Source organism: Aquarana catesbeiana, linkage group LG02 (genome assembly GCF_042186555.1).
Source record: "Aquarana catesbeiana isolate 2022-GZ linkage group LG02, ASM4218655v1, whole genome shotgun sequence".
Classification (NCBI taxonomy): Eukaryota; Metazoa; Chordata; class Amphibia; order Anura; family Ranidae; genus Aquarana; species Aquarana catesbeiana.
In genome coordinates this window covers 813,369,215-813,387,309 of record NC_133325.1, presented here as the reverse complement: position 1 = coordinate 813,387,309, position 18,095 = coordinate 813,369,215, and the positions used below count along the sequence as shown (strand labels likewise).

Below are 18,095 nucleotides of genomic sequence, written 5' to 3'. Positions count from 1 at the left end.
ACCCCAACTCCTCCACAGGGGCCCCACTTTGTACCCAAGGACCCCAAATATTCCAGAGGGACCCCAACTCTTCCACAGAGGCCCCACTTTGTACCCAAGAACCCCAAATATTCCAGAGGGACCCCAACTTTTCCACAGGGGCCCCACTTTGTACCCAAGGACCCCAAATATTCCAGAGGGACCCCAACTCCTCCACAGGGACCCCAACTTCTTCAGAAGCCCACCCATCTCAACAGGGGCTCAACATTTTCCAGAGGGGCCCTAACTATTTCATATGAGCCCCCACTTTCTCAGAAAGACCCCATCTATCTTGCAGAGGCCACAGCTCTTCCAAAAGGACCCCAACTTCTCCACAGGGACCCCACATCCTGTACAAGGTCCCATCCTCCTGCACAGGGGCCCCAACTTCTACAAAGGAACCTTACCTTCTTTACAAGGCCTATCCTTCTCCACAGGGACTCCACGGTCTCCAGAGGGGCCCCAACTATTTCATAGGAGCCCCAGTTATTCTATAAGAGGCCCATTTTTTCAGAGAAACCCCAACTACCTTACAGGGGCCACGTGTCCCCAAAAAGATCCCAAATCTCTCCAGACAGACAATTATTTCAAAGGGACCCCAACTCTTCCACAGGGACCCCACTTTTCTTTTACAAGGGCCCCAACTTTCCTTGAGGGACCCCAACATTTCTAAAGGGGCCCCTTCTTGTTCAGAGGGGGCCCACCTCCTGTACATGGGCCCATCCTTCTCCACAGGGGCCCCAACTTCTATAGAGGGACCCCCAACTGTTTCAACTGTTCCTCCTCAGGGGCCCCATCTATCCTGAAGGGGCATCAGTTCTTCTATACGGACCCTACTTTTTTCACAAGGGCCCCAACTTTCCCAGAGTGACCCCACTTGTTTACCGCAACCCCAATTTCTCCAGAGGGACCCAAACTACTCTAAAGGGGCCCTGACTTGTCCAGAGGGACTCTACCTATTTCACAAGGACCCATCTTCCACAATGGCCCCAACTTATTCAGAGGGGGCCCACCTCCTGTACAAAGGCCCATCCTCCTCCACAGGGGCCCCAACTCTTTAAAGGATCCCCCGACTGTTTCAGCAGGTCCAGTTTTTGTAGAGGGACTCAAACTACTCTATAAAGACCCTACATTTTTCCAAAAGAGACTCCACCTCTTTCACAAGAGCCCATCTTGTACAGTGGCCCCAACTCCTTCAGAGGTTGCCCATCTCCCATTCGAGGGCTCATTCTCATTCACAGGGGCCCCAACTTTTACAAAAGCAACCCAGCTCCTTCTCAAGACCCAAGAATTTTAGATTGGCTTCAAATCCTCTACAGCAGGGGTCTCAAAACGGTGGCCCTCCAGCTGTTGCAAAACTACAAGTCCCAAAAGTCATAGCAAGGCTGACAGTTACAAGCATGACTCCCACAGGCAGAGGGATGATGGGACTTGTAGTTTTACAACAGCTGGAGGGCCGCCAGTTTGAGACCCCTGGTCTACAGGGACCCCCCTTTTGTCTATCATTTATTGGCAGACACTGCTTTTTTTATTCTTCATCATTAGTTTTGCCCCTTGCCTTGATCTTGCTGTAACATGCCCCCAACTTCTCCAGAGGAACCCCAACTCTTTCACATAGACCTCTTTTCCTCCACAGGGGCCCTAACATTTCCAGAGGGACCCCACCCTTTTTCATAAGGGTTCATCCTTCTCCACTGGGACCCCAACTTCTCCAGAGGGACTCCACCTCTTTCACATGGGGCCCATTCTCTTTCTCAGGGGCCCCAACTTTCCCAAAAGGTTCCTACCCCCCCCCCCCCCAAAGGGGCCAACTATCCCATGTAACCCATTGCTCTTAGAAGGACTTCTATTCCTTTAGAAGTGGCTTTATCCCCTCCAGAATGGCCCACCTTTCCCCATGGTCCCTGATGCCCCACCATCTCTGCTTCCGTTTTGGCGGCCCTGGTTCCCCAGACAGATTTTGTGGCCTGGGTGTCTGGTGCATTATCTGTGGATCCCTCACAGTTTGGATGTATGCGGATTTTGGAGTGATACTAGTGTTTGCACAGATAGGAGGTCCTGGTACAAGCAGGAATCTCTAGGAGGTCCTGGTACAAGCAGGAATCTCTAGGAGGTCCTGGTACAAGCAGGAATCTCTAGGAGGTCCTGGTACAGGCAGGTATCTCTAGGAGGTTCTGGTACAGGCAGGAATCTCTAGGAGGTCTTGGTACAGGCAGGAAGCTCTAGGAGGTCCTGGTACAAGCAGGAATCTCTAGGAGGTCCTGGTACAGGCAGGAATCTCTAGGAGGTTCTGGTACAGGCAGGAAGCTCTAGGAGGTCCTGGTACAGGCAGGAATCTCTAGGAGGTCCTGATACAGGCAGGAATCTCCAGGAGGTTCTGGTACAGGCAGGAATCTCTAGGAGGTCCTGATACAGGCAGGAATCTCTAGGAGGTTCTGGTACAGGCAGGAAGCTCTAGGAGGTCCTGGTACAGGCAGGAATCTCTAGGAGGTCCTGGTACAGGCAGGAATCTCCAGGAGGTTCTGGTATAGGCAGGAATCTCTAGGAGGTCCTGATACAGGCAGGAATCTCTAGGAGGTTCTGGTACAGGCAGGAAGCTCTAGGAGGTCCTGGTACAGGCAGGAATCTCTAGGAGGTCCTGGTACAGGCAGGTATCTCTAGGAGGTTCTGGTACAGGCAGGAAGCTCTAGGAGGTCCTGATACAGGCAGGAATCTCTAGGAGGTCCTGGTACAGGCAGGAATCTCTAGGAGGTTCTGGTACAGGCAGGAAGCTCTAGGAGGTCCTGGTACAGGCAGGAAGCTCTAGGAGGTCCTGATACAGGCAGGAATCTCCAGGAGGTTCTGGTACAGACAGGAATCTCCAGGAGGTCCTGATACAGGCAGGAATCTCTAGGAGGTTCTGGTACAGGCAGGAATCTCTAGGAGGTCCTGGTACAGGTAGGTATCTCTAGGAGGTTCTGGTACAGGCAGGAAGCTCTAGGAGGTCCTGGTACAAGCAGAAATCTCTAGGAGGTCCTGGTACAGGCAGGAATCTCTAGGAGGTTCTGGTACAGGCAGGAAGCTCTAGGAGGTCCTGGTACAGGCAGGAATCTCTAGGAGGTCCTGATACAGGCAGGAATCTCCAGGAGGTTCTGGTACAGGCAGGAATCTCCAGGAGGTCCTGATACAGGCAGGAATCTCTAGGAGATTCTGGTACAGGCAGGAAGCTCTAGGTGGTCCTGGTACAAGCAGGAAGCTCTAGGAGGTCCTGGTACAGGCAGGAATCTCTAGGAGGTCCTGGTACAGGCAGGTATCTCTAGGAGGTTCTGGTACAGGCAGGAAGCTCTAGGAGGTCCTGGTACAAGCAGAAATCTCTAGGAGGTCCTGGTACAGGCAGGAATCTCTAGGAGGTTCTGGTACAGGCAGGAAGCTCTAGGAGGTCCTGGTACAGGCAGGAATCTCTAGGAGGTCCTGATACAGGCAGGAATCTCCAGGAGGTTCTGGTACAGGCAGGAATCTCCAGGAGGTCCTGATACAGGCAGGAATCTCTAGGAGATTCTGGTACAGGCAGGAAGCTCTAGGTGGTCCTGGTACAAGCAGGAAGCTCTAGGAGGTCCTGGTACAGGCAGGAAGCTCTAGGTGGTCCTGGTACAGGCAGGAAGCTATATTAGGTTTGCATGGTTCATATAATGGTACATACCATCGGCACCAGAAGAAAGCTCACAGCACACATCAGTTAAGTACAAAATATATATGTGCCACAACCTCACATCAAACCAACTGTGGCCATGGTCAACATCAGGCTTCAAGAGGGGAAGTCTGAACTCCCCCAGAGAGTCAAAACTCTACCATGGAATTTTTTCCAGTGGGATTTCAGTTCTCCCAGGGGGCCTTAACTCTTCTAGAGGAGGAGGACAAACTCTCCCAGAGGGCCTAACTTTTCTAGAGGAGGAGGATAAACTTTCCCAGAGGGCCCCAACTCTTCCAGTTGAGGAGGGCATGTATACCAGAGAGATGTCTTTTAAAGACAGGGACAAACTCTCCCAGAGACCCTCAACTCTCCCAGATGCCCCTAACTCCTCCAGATTAGGATGATCTCTACAATAGAACCCCCAGTTCTTCCAGAGGCCCCAACCTCTCCCAGAGGGCCTAACTCTTTCAGATGAGATGGACATTTTTCCAGAGGGATTTCAAATCTTGCAGAGAACCTCAACTCTTCCAGAGGAGGAAGATGAACTCTCCCAGGGGCCGTCAACTCTTCAGAAGGGGGAGGATGATCTCTCCCAGCGGGCTTCAACTCCAGATGAGAAGGACATATTTTCTGGAGGGCTCCAAAGTCTCCCAGAAGGCCTCAACTCTTTCAAAAATGAAGGCCATACTCTCCCAGGCATCCCCAAGACATTCTAAAATCCCTAACTCTTCCAGATGAGGATGATCTCTCCAAGAGAACCCCCAGCTCTGCCAGAGGGCTCCCAACTCTTCCTGCTGAGGAAGACATCTTTTCCAGAGGGATTCCAACTCCTCTTGAGGGCCAAAATAATTCCAGATAAGGACATCTTTCCTGGAAGGCTTCTAACTTTTCCAAAGGGCCTCAGCTCTTTCAGATGGCATCTTTTTCAGAGGGATTTCAACTCTTGTAGAGGCCCTCAACTCTTCCAGGGGAGGGGGACGAACTCCCCCAGAGGGCCTCAACTCTTCTGGAAAAGCAGGATGAACTTTCCAAGACTCTTCCAGTTGAGGAGCACATATTTTCAAATAGGATTTCATTTTACCCTGAGGGCCTCAACTCTTCCAGATGAGAAGGATGACATTTCCTAGAGGGCCCCAACTCTTCCAGATGGGAGGGACATCTTTCCCAGAGGGCTCCAAACTCTTCCAGAGGAAGAGGATGAACTCTACCACAGGTCCCCAACTTTTCCAGAGGAATTCAGCCATCACAGAGGGCCTCAACTCTTCCAGGGTAGAAGGCCGAATTCCTCCATATGAGGAGAACCTCATCCGCGGAGGGCTATTAACTCTCCCAGAGGGCTTCAAACCCTTCCAGAGGTCCCTAACTCTCTCCCAAATGAGAACGGTCATCTTTCTCAGGTGGCTCCCAACTCTTCCAGAGGGCCGCATTCCCCCAGAGGTCCCTTACTCTTTCAGATGAGATGGATGTTCTTTAGGAACCCGCCACCCAGTTCTTTCCGAGGGCTTCCAATTTTTTCAGAAAGGGTGGCTAAACTCTCCCAGAAGTGCCCATCCTTTCCAGAGGACTTGAACTCTTCCAGGTGAGAAGGACGATCTGTCTAAGAGGACCCCCCCTCCAGGTCTCTCAGAGGGCTCCTAACTCTTCTAGATGAGGAGGCCAAATCCTCCAGGTGGCCTCAAACCTTACAGAGGAGGAGGGGAAAGCAAAACACTTCCAGAGCCCCCCCTCCATTCTTCTAGAGACCCTCGATTCTTCCAGAGAGTTTTATATATAGAGATTCTGTACTATGTTGGGGTGGAGGGAGTTGTGTATATACAGAGACTCTATACTGTTTTGGGGGAGGGGGTTGTGTATACACGAGTTCTGTATTACATGGCGGGGGGGGGGGGTTTATATACAGACTTTGTACTATATGGGGGCATGGAACACAACATAATAATATCCTTCTCAGAAGACAAAGACAAGTCTCTACAAAATTCAGTAAAAAATAAATCTCTGCAGAGGAACGATCAATGTTTTATTATCCTTTAAACCAACCAGGAGAACATGAGAAACAGCAACTTTGTAAAAGAATGACATCAGCTACAGTATATGATGTCACCAGTGTTTAACAATACATGACAATATTATGACATCACAGCAGATGGCATGATGACATCACAGGTCCATTAATCTGCAGCCCCCCTGACTTCCTCCAGCAGCTCCTCGGCGGTCCTTTGCAGTTGTGTGTTGGCACTCAATGAAAGCTCCATGATGCTGGGCAGACACTCCTGTACCTCCCCCCACAGCCGCCCCAGAACGTCCGGATCTACAACCACCGACTGGAAGAGGAGCAGAGCGTGCAAGCAGACCTCGGCGTCCGGATCTGCAGAGAGAAGAACACCTTTATCACCCTGACATGGAGACAGAAGATGGAAGACATGTATGATGGGTATCACCCTGACATGGAGAGAGAAGATGGGGGACATGTATGATGGGTGCCACCCTGACATGAAGAGAAAAGATGGGGGACATGTATGATGGGTGCCACCCTTACATGGAGAGAGAAGATGGGGAACATGTATGATGGGTGCCACCATTACATGGATAGACAAGATGGAAGACATGTATGATGGGTATCACCTGGTATGACTGAATTCACCTGGTTCTATGGACACTGGTCCTTGCTGCCTGGACTGACTTCACCTGGTTCTATGGACACTGGTCCTTGCTGCCTGGACTGACCTCACCAGGTTCTATGGACACTGGTCCTTGCTGCCTGGACTGACCTCATCTGGTTTTTGGACACTGGTCTTTGCTGCCTGGACTGATCTCATCTGGTTCTATGGGCACTGGCCTTTGCTGCCTAGACTGACCTCACCTGGTTCTATGGACACTGGTCCTTGCTGCAGGGACTGACCTCAATTGGTTCTATGGACACTGGTCCTTGCTTCCTGGACTGACTTCTTCTGGTTCTATGGGCACTGGTCCTTGCTGCCTGGACTGACCTCATCTGGTTCTATGGACACTGGTCCTTGCTGACTGGACTGACTTCACCAGGTTCTATGGGCACTGGTCCTTGCTGCCTGGACTGACCTCATCTGATTCTATGGGCACTGGCCTTTGCTGCCTGGACTGACCTCACCCTGTTCTATGGACACTGGTCCTTGCTGCAGGGACTGACCTCAATTGGTTCTATGGACACTCGTCCTTGCTTCCTGGACTGACTTAATCTGGTTCTATGGGCACTGGTCCTTGCTGCCTGGACTGACTTCACCTGGTTCTATGGGCACTGGTCCTTGCTGACTGGACTGACTTCACCAGGTTCTATGGGCACTGGCCCTTGCTGACTGAACTGACCTCACCTGGTTCTATGGACACTGGTCCTTGCTGACTGAACTGACCTCACCTGGTTCTATGGACACTGGCCCTTGCTGCCTGGACTGACCTCATCTGGTTCTATGGGTACTGGTCCTTGCTGCCTGGACTGACCTCATCTGGTTCTATGAGTACTGGCCCTTGCTGCCTGGACTGACCTCATTTGGTTCTATGGGCACTGGCCCTTGCTGCATGGACTGACCTCACCTGGTTCTATGGACACTGGCCCTTGCTGCCTGGACTGACCTCATCTGGTTCTATGGACACTGGTCCTTGCTGCCTGGACTGACCTCACCTGGTTCTATGGGCACTGGCCCTTGCTGCCTGGACTGACCTCATCTGGTTCTATGGACACTGGTCCTTGCTGCCTGGACAGACCTCACCTGGTTCTATGGGCACTGGTCCTTGCTGCCTGGACTGACTTCTTCTGGTTCTATGGGCACTGGTCCTTGCTGCCTGGACTGACCTCATCTGGTTCTATGGACACTGGTCCTTGCTGACTGGACTGACTTCACCAGGTTCTATGGGCACTGGTCCTTGCTGCCTGGACTGACCTCATCTGGTTCTATGGGCACTGGCCTTTGCTGCCTGGACTGACCTCGCCCTGTTCTATGGACACTGGTCCTTGCTGCAGGGACTGACCTCAATTGGTTCTATGGACACTCGTCCTTGCTTCCTGGACTGACTTAATCTGGTTCTATGGGCACTGGTCCTTGCTGCCTGGACTGACTTCACCTGGTTCTATGGGCACTGATCCTTGCTGACTGGACTGACTTCACCAGGTTCTATGGGCACTGGCCCTTGCTGACTGAACTGACCTCACCTGGTTCTATGGACACTGGTCCTTGCTGACTGAACTGACCTCACCTGGTTCTATGGACACTGGCCCTTGCTGCCTGGACTGACCTCACCTGGTTCTATGGACACTGGCCCTTGCTGCCTGGACTGACCTCATCTGGTTCTATGGACACTGGTCCTTGCTACCTGGACTGACCTCACCTGGTTCTATGGGCACTGGCCCTTGCTGCCTGGACTGACCTCATCTGGTTCTATGGACACTGGTCTTTGCTGCCTGGACTGACCTCATTTGGTTCTATGGACACTGGTCCTTGCTGCCTGGACTGACCTCACCTGGTTCTATGGACACTGGTCCTTCCTGCCTGGACTGACTTTATCTGGTTCTATGGACACTGGTCCTTGCTGCCTGGACTGACCTCATCTGGTTCTATGAGTACTGGCCCTTGCTGCCTGGACTGAGCTCATTTGGTTCTATGGGCACTGGCCCTTGCTGCATGGACTGACCTCACCTGGTTCTATGGACACTGGCCCTTGCTGCCTGGACTGACCTCATCTGGTTCTATGGACACTGGTCCTTGCTGCCTGGACTGACCTCACCTGGTTCTATGGGCACTGGCCCTTGCTGCCTGGACTGACCTCATGTGGTTCTATGGGCACTGGCCCTTGCTGCCTGGACTGACCTCATCTGGTTCTATGGGCACTGGTCCTTGCTGCCTGGACTGACCTCATCTGGTTCTATGGGCACTGGTCCTTGCTGTCTGGACTGACCTCACCTGGTTCTATGGGCACTGGTCCTTGCTGCCTGGACTGACCTCATCTGGTTCTATGGACACTGGTCCTTGCTGCCTGGACTGACCTCATCTGGTTCTATGGGCAATGGTCCTTGCTGCCTGGACTAACCTCATATGGTTCTATGGACACTGGTCTTTGCTGCCTGGACTGACCTCATTTGGTTCTATGGACACTGGCCCTTGCTGCCTGGACTGACCTCATCTGGTTCTATGGACACTGGTCCTTGCTGCCTGGACTGACCTAACCTGGTTCTATGGACACTGGTCTTTGCTGCCTGGACTGACCTCATCTGGTTCTATGGACACTGGTCCTTGCTGCCTGGACTGACCTAACCTGGTTCTATGGACACTGGTCTTTGCTGCCTGGACTGACCTCATCTGGTTCTATGGGCACTGGTCCTTGCTGCCTGGACTGACCTCATCTGGTTGTATGGACACTGGTCCTTGCTGCCTGGACTGACCTCATCTGGTTGTATGGACACTGGTCCTCGCTGCCTGGACTGACCTCATCTGGTTCTTTGAGCTTGGCCCTTGCTGGCTGAACTGACCTCATCTGGTTCTATGGGCACTGGCCCTTGCTGCCTGGACTGACCTCACCTGGTTCTATGAGCACTGGCCCTTGCTGCCTGGACTGACCTCACCTGGTTGTATGGAAACTGGTCCTTGCTGCCTGGACTGACCTCATCTGGTTCTATGAGCCTGGCCCTTGCTGCCTGAACTGACCTCATCTGGTTCTATGGGCACTGGCCCTTGCTGCCCGGACTGACCTCACCTGGTTCTATGGACACTGGTCCTTGCTGCCTGGACTGACCTCATCTGGTTTTATGGGCACTGGTCATTGCTGCCTGGACTGACCTTATCTGGTTCTATGGACACTGGTCCTTGCTGCCTGGACTGACCTCATCTGGTTCTATGAGCACTGGCCCTTGCTGCCTGGACTGACCTCATCTGGTTCTATGGACACTGGTCCTTGCTGCCTGGACTGACCTCATCTGGTTCTATGGGCACTGGTCCTTGCTGCCTGGACTGACCTCATCTGGTTCTATGGACACTGGTCTTTGCTGCCTGGACTGACCTCATCTGGTTCTATGGACACTGGTCCTTGCTGCCTGGACTGACCTCACCTGGTTCTATGGACACTGGTCCTTGCTGCCTGGACTGACCTCATCTGGTTCTATGTGCACTGGTCCTTGCTGCCTGGACTGACCTCACCTGGTTCTATGGGCACTGGTCCTTGCTGCCTGGACTGACCTCATCTGGTTCTATGGACACTGGTCCTTGCTGCCTGGACTGACCTCATCTGGTTCTATGGGCACTGGTCCTTGCTGCCTGGACTGACCTCATCTGGTTCTATGGACACTGGTCCTTGCTGCCTGGACTGACCTAACCTGGTTCTATGGACACTGGTCTTTGCTGCCTGGACTGACCTCATCTGGTTCTATGGGCACTGGTCCTTGCTGCCTGGACTGACTTCACCTGGTTCTATGGGCACTGGTCCTTGCTGACTGGACTGACTTCACCAGGTTCTATGGGCACTGGCCCTTGCTGACTGAACTGACCTCACCTGGTTCTATGGACACTGGTCCTTGCTGCCTGGACTGACCTCATCTGGTTCTATGGGCACTGGTCCTTGCTGCCTGAACTGACCTCACCTGGTTCTATGGGCACTGGTCCTTGCTGCCTGGACTGACCTCATCTGGTTCTATGGACACTGGTCCTTGCTGCCTGGACTGACCTCATCTGGTTCTATGGGCACTGGTCCTTGCTGCCTGGACTGACCTCATCTGGTTCTATGGACACTGGTCCTTGCTGCCTGGACTAACCTAACCTGGTTCTATGGACACTGGTCTTTGCTGCCTGTACTGACCTCATCTGGTTCTATGGGCACTGGTCCTTGCTGCCTGGACTGACTTCACCTGGTTCTATGGGCACTGGTCCTTGCTGACTGGACTGACTTCACCAGGTTCTATGGGCACTGGCCCTTGCTGACTGAACTGACCTCACCTGGTTCTATGGACACTGGTCCTTGCTGCCTGGACTGACTTTATCTGGTTCTATGGACACTGGTCCTTGCTGCCTGGACTGACCTCATCTGGTTCTATGGGCACTGGTCCTTGCTGCCTGGACTGACCTCATCTGGTTCTATAGACACTGGTCTTTGCTGCCTGGACTGACCTCATCTGGTTCTATGGACACTGGTCCTTGCTGCCTGGACTGACCTAACCTGGTTCTATGGACACTGGTCCTTGCTGCCTGGACTGACCTCATCTGGTTCTATGGACACTGGTCCTTGCTGCCTGGACTGACCTAACCTGGTTCTATGGACACTGGTATTTGCTGCCTGGACTGACCTCATCTGGTTCTATGGACACTGGTCCTTGCTGCCTGGACTGACCTAACCTGGTTCTATGGACACTGGTCCTTGCTGCCTGGACTGACCTAACCTGGTTCTATGGACACTGGTCCTTGCTGCCTGGACTGACCTCATCTGGTTCTATGGACACTGGTCCTTGCTGCCTGGACTGACCTCATCTGGTTCTATGGACACTGGTCCTTGCTGCCTGGACTGACCTAACCTGGTTCTATGGACACTGGTCTTTGCTGCCTGGACTGACCTCATCTGGTTCTATGGACACTGGTCCTTGCTGCCTGGACTGACCTAACCTGGTTCTATGGACACTGGTCCTTGCTGCCTGGACTGACCTAACCTGGTTCTATGGACACTGGTCCTTGCTGCCTGGACTGACCTCATCTGGTTCTATGGACACTGGTCCTTGCTGCCTGGACTGACCTCATCTGGTTCTATGGGCACTGGTCCTTGCTGCCTGGACTGACCTCATCTGGTTCTATGGGCACTGGTCCTTGCTGCCTGGACTGACCTCACCTGGTTCTATGGGCACTGGTCCTTGCTGCCTGGACTGACCTCATCTGGTTCTATGGACACTGGTCCTTGCTGCCTGGACTGACCTCATCTGGTTCTATGGGCACTGGTCCTTGCTGCCTGGACTGACCTCATCTGGTTCTATGGACACTGGTCTTTGCTGCCTGGACTGACCTCATTTGGTTCTATGGACACTGGCCCTTGCTGCCTGGACTGACCTCATCTGGTTCTATGGACACTGGTCCTTGCTGACTGGACTGACTTCACCAGGTTCTATGGGCACTGGCCCTTGCTGACTGAACTGACCTCACCTGGTTCTATGGACACTGGTCCTTGCTGACTGAACTGACCTCACCTGGTTCTATGGACACTGGCCCTTGCTGACTGGACTGACCTCACCTGGTTCTATGGACACTGGTCCTTGCTGACTGAACTGACCTCACCTGGTTCTATGGACACTGGTCCTTGCTGCCTGGACTGACCTCACCTGGTTCTATGGACACTGGCCCTTGCTGCCTGGACTGACCTCATCTAGTTCTATGGACACTGGTCCTTGCTGCCTGGACTGACCTTATCTGGTTTTTGGACACTGGTCTTTGCTGCTTGGACTGATCTCATCTGGTTCTATGGGCACTGGTCCTTGCTGCCTGGACTGACCTCATCTGGTTCTATGGGCACTGGTCCTTGCTGCCTGGACTGACCTCATCTGGTTCTATGGACACTGATCCTTGCTGCCTGGACTGACCTCACCTGGTTCTATGGACACTGGTCCTTGCTGCCTGGACTGACCTCATCTGGTTTTTGGACACTGGTCCTCGCTGCCTGGACTGACCTCATCTGGTTCTATGAGCCTGGCCCTTGCTGGCTGAACTGACCTCATCTGGTTCTATGGGCACTGGTCCTTGCTGCCTAGACTGACCTCATCTGGTTCTATGGACACTGGTCCTTGCTGCCTAGACTGACCTCATCTGGTTCTATGGACACTGGTCCTTGCTGCCTGGACTGACCTCATCTGGTTCTATGGGCACTGGCCCTTGCTGGTTGGACTGACTTCACCTGGCTCTATGGGCACTGGCCCTTGCTGACTTAACTGACCTCATCTGGTTCTATGGACACTGGTCCTTGCTGCCTAGACTGACCTCATCTGGTTCTATGGACACTGGTCCTTGCTGCCTAGACTGACCTCATCTGGTTCTATGGACACTGGTCCTTGCTGCCTGGACTGACCTCATCTGGTTCTATGGGCACTGGCCCTTGCTGCCTGGACTGACCTCATCTGGTTGTATGGACACTGGTCCTCGCTGCCTGGACTGACCTCATCTGGTTCTTTGAGCTTGGCCCTTGCTGGCTGAACTGACCTCATCTGGTTCTATGGGCACTGGCCCTTGCTGCCTGGACTGACCTCACCTGGTTCTATGAGCACTGGCCCTTGCTGCCTGGACTGACCTCACCTGGTTGTATGGAAACTGGTCCTTGCTGCCTGGACTGACCTCACCTGGTTGTATGGAAACTGGTCCTTGCTGCCTGGACTGACCTCACCTGGTTTTATGCGCACTGGTCCTTGCTGCCTGGACTGAATTTACCTGGTTCTATGGGCACTGGTCCTTTGCTGCCTGGACTGACTTCATCTGGTTCTATGGACACTGGTCCTTGCTGCCTGGACTGACTTCACCTGGTTCTATGGACACTGGTCCTTGCTGTCTGGACTGACCTCACCTGGTTCTATGGACACTGGTCCTTGCTGGCTGGACTGACCTCACCTGGTTCTATGGACACTGGTCCTTGCTGCCTGGACTGACTTTATCTGGTTCTATGGACACTGGTCCTTGCTGCCTGGACTGACTTTATCTGGTACTATGGACACTGGTCCTTGCTGCCTGGACTGACCTCATCTGGTTCTATGAGTACTGGCCCTTGCTGCCTGGACTGACCTCATCTGGTTCTATGGACACTGGTCCTTGCTGCCTGGACTGACCTAACCTGGTTCTATGGACACTGGACCTTGCTGCCTGGACTGACCTAACCTGGTTCTATGGGCACTGGTCCTTGCTGCCTGGACTGACCTCATCTGGTTCTATGGACACTGGTCCTTGCTGCCTGGACTGACCTCACCTGGTTCTATGGGCACTGGTCCTTGCTGCCTGGACTGACCTCATCTGGTTCTATGGACACTGATCCTTGCTGCCTGGACTGACCTCATCTGGTTCTATGGGCACTGGCCCTTGCTGCCTGGACTGACCTCATCTGGTTCTATGGACACTGGTCTTTGCTGCCTGGACTGAACTCATCTGGTTCTATGGACACTGGTCCTTGCTGCCTGGACTGACCTAACCTGGTTCTATGGACACTGGTCCTTGCTGCCTGGACTGACCTCATCTGGTTCTATGGACACTGGTCCTTGCTGCCTGGACTGACCTAACCTGGTTCTATGGACACTGGTCTTTGCTGCCTGGACTGACTTCATCTGGTTCTATGGACACTGGTCCTTGCTGCCTGGACTGACCTAACCTGGTTCTATGGACACTGGTCCTTGCTGCCTGGACTGACCTAACCTGGTTCTATGGACACTGGTCCTTGCTGCCTGGACTGACCTCATCTGGTTCTATGGACACTGGTCCTTGCTGCCTGGACTGACCTCATCTGGTTCTATGGACACTGGTCCTTGCTGCCTGGACTGACCTAACCTGGTTCTATGGACACTGGTCTTTGCTGCCTGGACTGACCTCATCTGGTTCTATGGACACTGGTCCTTGCTGCCTGGACTGACCTAACCTGGTTCTATGGACACTGGTCCTTGCTGCCTGGACTGACCTAACCTGGTTCTATGGACACTGGTCCTTGCTGCCTGGACTGACCTCATCTGGTTCTATGGACACTGGTCATTGCTGCCTGGACTGACCTCATCTGGTTCTATGGGCACTGGCCCTTGCTGCCTGGACTGACCTCATCTGGTTGTATGGACACTGGTCCTCGCTGCTTGGACTGACCTCATCTGGTTCTTTGAGCTTGGCCCTTGCTGGCTGAACTGACCTCATCTGGTTCTATGGGCACTGGCCCTTGCTGCCTGGACTGACCTCACCTGGTTCTATGAGCACTGGCCCTTGCTGCCTGGACTGACCTCACCTGGTTGTATGGAAACTGGTCCTTGCTGCCTGGACTGACCTCACCTGGTTTTATGCGCACTGGTCCTTGCTGCCTGGACTGAATTTACCTGGTTCTATGGGCACTGGTCCTTTGCTGCCTGGACTGACTTCATCTGGTTCTATGGACACTGGTCCTTGCTGCCTGGACTGAATTCACCTGGTTCTATGGACACTGGTCCTTGCTGTCTGGACTGACCTCACCTGGTTCTATGGACACTGGTCCTTGCTGGCTGGACTGACCTCACCTGGTTCTATGGACACTGGTCCTTGCTGCCTGGACTGACTTTATCTGGTTCTATGGACACTGGTCCTTGCTGCCTGGACTGACTTTATCTGGTACTATGGACACTGGTCCTTGCTGCCTGGACTGACGTCATCTGGTTCTATGAGTACTGGCCCTTGCTGCCTGGACTGACCTCATCTGGTTCTATGGACACTGGTCCTTGCTGCCTGGACTGACCTCATCTGGTTTTATGGACACTGGTCCTTGCTGCCTGGACTGACCTAACCTGGTTCTATGGACACTGGTCTTTGCTGCCTGGACTGACCTCATCTGGTTCTATGGACACTGGTCCTTGCTGCCTGGACTGACCTAACCTGGTTCTATGGACACTGGTCCTTGCTGCCTGGACTGACCTAACCTGGTTCTATGGACACTGGTCCTTGCTGCCTGGACTGACCTCATCTGGTTCTATGGACACTGGTCCTTGCTGCCTGGACTGACCTCATCTGGTTCTATGGACACTGGTCCTTGCTGCCTGGACTGACCTAACCTGGTTCTATGGACACTGGTCTTTGCTGCCTGGACTGACCTCATCTGGTTCTATGGACACTGGTCCTTGCTGCCTGGACTGACCTAACCTGGTTCTATGGACACTGGTACTTGCTGCCTGGACTGACCTAACCTGGTTCTATGGACACTGGTCCTTGCTGCCTGGACTGACCTCATCTGGTTCTATGGGCACTGGCCCTTGCTGCCTGGACTGACCTCATCTGGTTCTATGGACACTGGTCATTGCTGCCTGGACTGACCTCATCTGGTTCTATGGGCACTGGCCCTTGCTGCCTGGACTGACCTCATCTGGTTGTATGGACACTGGTCCTCGCTGCCTGGACTGACCTCATCTGGTTCTTTGAGCTTGGCCCTTGCTGGCTGAACTGACCTCATCTGGTTCTATGGGCACTGGCCCTTGCTGCCTGGACTGACCTCACCTGGTTCTATGAGCACTGGCCCTTGCTGCCTGGACTGACCTCACCTGGTTGTATGGAAACTGGTCCTTGCTGCCTGGACTGACCTCACCTGGTTTTATGCGCACTGGTCCTTGCTGCCTGGACTGAATTTACCTGGTTCTATGGGCACTGGTCCTTTGCTGCCTGGACTGACTTCATCTGGTTCTATGGACACTGGTCCTTGCTGCCTGGACTGAATTCACCTGGTTCTATGGACACTGGTCCTTGCTGTCTGGACTGACCTCACCTGGTTCTATGGACACTGGTCCTTGCTGGCTGGACTGACCTCACCTGGTTCTATGGACACTGGTCCTTGCTGCCTGGACTGACTTTATCTGGTTCTATGGACACTGGTCCTTGCTGCCTGGACTGACTTTATCTGGTACTATGGACACTGGTCCTTGCTGCCTGGACTGACGTCATCTGGTTCTATGAGTACTGGCCCTTGCTGCCTGGACTGACCTCATCTGGTTCTATGGACACTGGTCCTTGCTGCCTGGACTGACCTAACCTGGTTCTATGGACACTGGACCTTGCTGCCTGGACTGACCTAACCTGGTTCTATGGACACTGGTCCTTGCTGCCTGGACTGACTTTATCTGGTTCTATGGACACTGGTCCTTGCTGCCTGGACTGACGTCATCTGGTTATATGAGTACTGGCCCTTGCTGCCTGGACTGACCTCATCTGGTTCTATGGACACTTGTCCTTGCTGCCTGGACTGACCTAACCTGGTTCTATGGACACTGGTCCTTTCTGCCTGGACTGACCTCATCTGGTTCTATGGACACTGGTCCTTGCTGCCTGGACTGACCTCATCTGGTTCTATGGACACTGGTCCTTGCTGCCTGGACTGACCTCATCTGGTTCTATGGACACTGGTCCTTGCTGCCTGGACTGACCTAACCTGGTTCTATGGACACTGGTCCTTTCTGCCTGGACTGACCTCATCTGGTTCTATGGACACTGGTCCTTGCTGCCTGGACTGACCTCATCTGGTTCTATGGACACTGGTCCTTGTTGCCTGGACTGACCTCATCTGGTTCTATGGACACTGGTCCTTGCTGCCTGGACTGACCTAACCTGGTTCTATGGACACTGGTCTTTGCTGCCTGGACTGACCTCATCTGGTTCTATGGACACTGGTCCTTGCTGCCTGGACTGACCTAACCTGGTTCTATGGACACTGGTCCTTGCTGCCTGGACTGACCTAACCTGGTTCTATGGACACTGGTCCTTGCTGCCTGGACTGACCTCATCTGGTTCTATGGACACTGGTCATTGCTGCCTGGACTGACCTCATCTGGTTCTATGGGCACTGGCCCTTGCTGCCTGGACTGACCTCATCTGGTTGTATGGACACTGGTCCTCGCTGCCTGGACTGACCTCATCTGGTTCTTTGAGCTTGGCCCTTGCTGGCTGAACTGACCTCATCTGGTTCTATGGGCACTGGCCCTTGCTGCCTGGACTGACCTCACCTGGTTCTATGAGCACTGGCCCTTGCTGCCTGGACTGACCTCACCTGGTTGTATGGAAACTGGTCCTTGCTGCCTGGACTGACCTCACCTGGTTTTATGCGCACTGGTCCTTGCTGCCTGGACTGAATTTACCTGGTTCTATGGGCACTGGTCCTTTGCTGCCTGGACTGACTTCATCTGGTTCTATGGACACTGGTCCTTGCTGCCTGGACTGAATTCACCTGGTTCTATGGACACTGGTCCTTGCTGTCTGGACTGACCTCACCTGGTTCTATGGACACTGGTCCTTGCTGGCTGGACTGACCTCACCTGGTTCTATGGACACTGGTCCTTGCTGCCTGGACTGACTTTATCTGGTTCTATGGACACTGGTCCTTGCTGCTTGGACTGACTTTATCTGGTACTATGGACACTGGTCCTTGCTGCCTGGACTGACGTCATCTGGTTCTATGAGTACTGGCCCTTGCTGCCTGGACTGACCTCATCTGGTTCTATGGACACTGGTCCTTGCTGCCTGGACTGACCTCATCTGGTTTTATGGACACTGGTCCTTGCTGCCTGGACTGACCTAACCTGGTTCTATGGACACTGGTCTTTGCTGCCTGGACTGACCTCATCTGGTTCTATGGACACTGGTCCTTGCTGCCTGGACTGACCTAACCTGGTTCTATGGACACTGGTCCTTGCTGACTGGACTGACCTAACCTGGTTCTATGGACACTGGTCCTT

At 53.4% G+C, this 18,095-nt stretch overlaps 1 protein-coding gene across 1 annotated transcript in view; it reads right to left on the bottom strand.

Annotated features, from left to right (window-relative positions):
* Positions 1–5,684: 5,684 nt before the first annotated feature.
* Positions 5,685–18,095, bottom strand: part of HSF2BP (heat shock transcription factor 2 binding protein) — a 59,257-nt gene continuing 46,846 nt past the window's right edge. Inside the window, exon 7 of the mRNA XM_073617624.1 lies at positions 5,685–6,053. Coding sequence (XP_073473725.1) covers positions 5,857–6,053 — 197 coding nt within the window. The 3' untranslated portion in view covers positions 5,685–5,856. The remainder of the gene's footprint in view (positions 6,054–18,095) is intronic.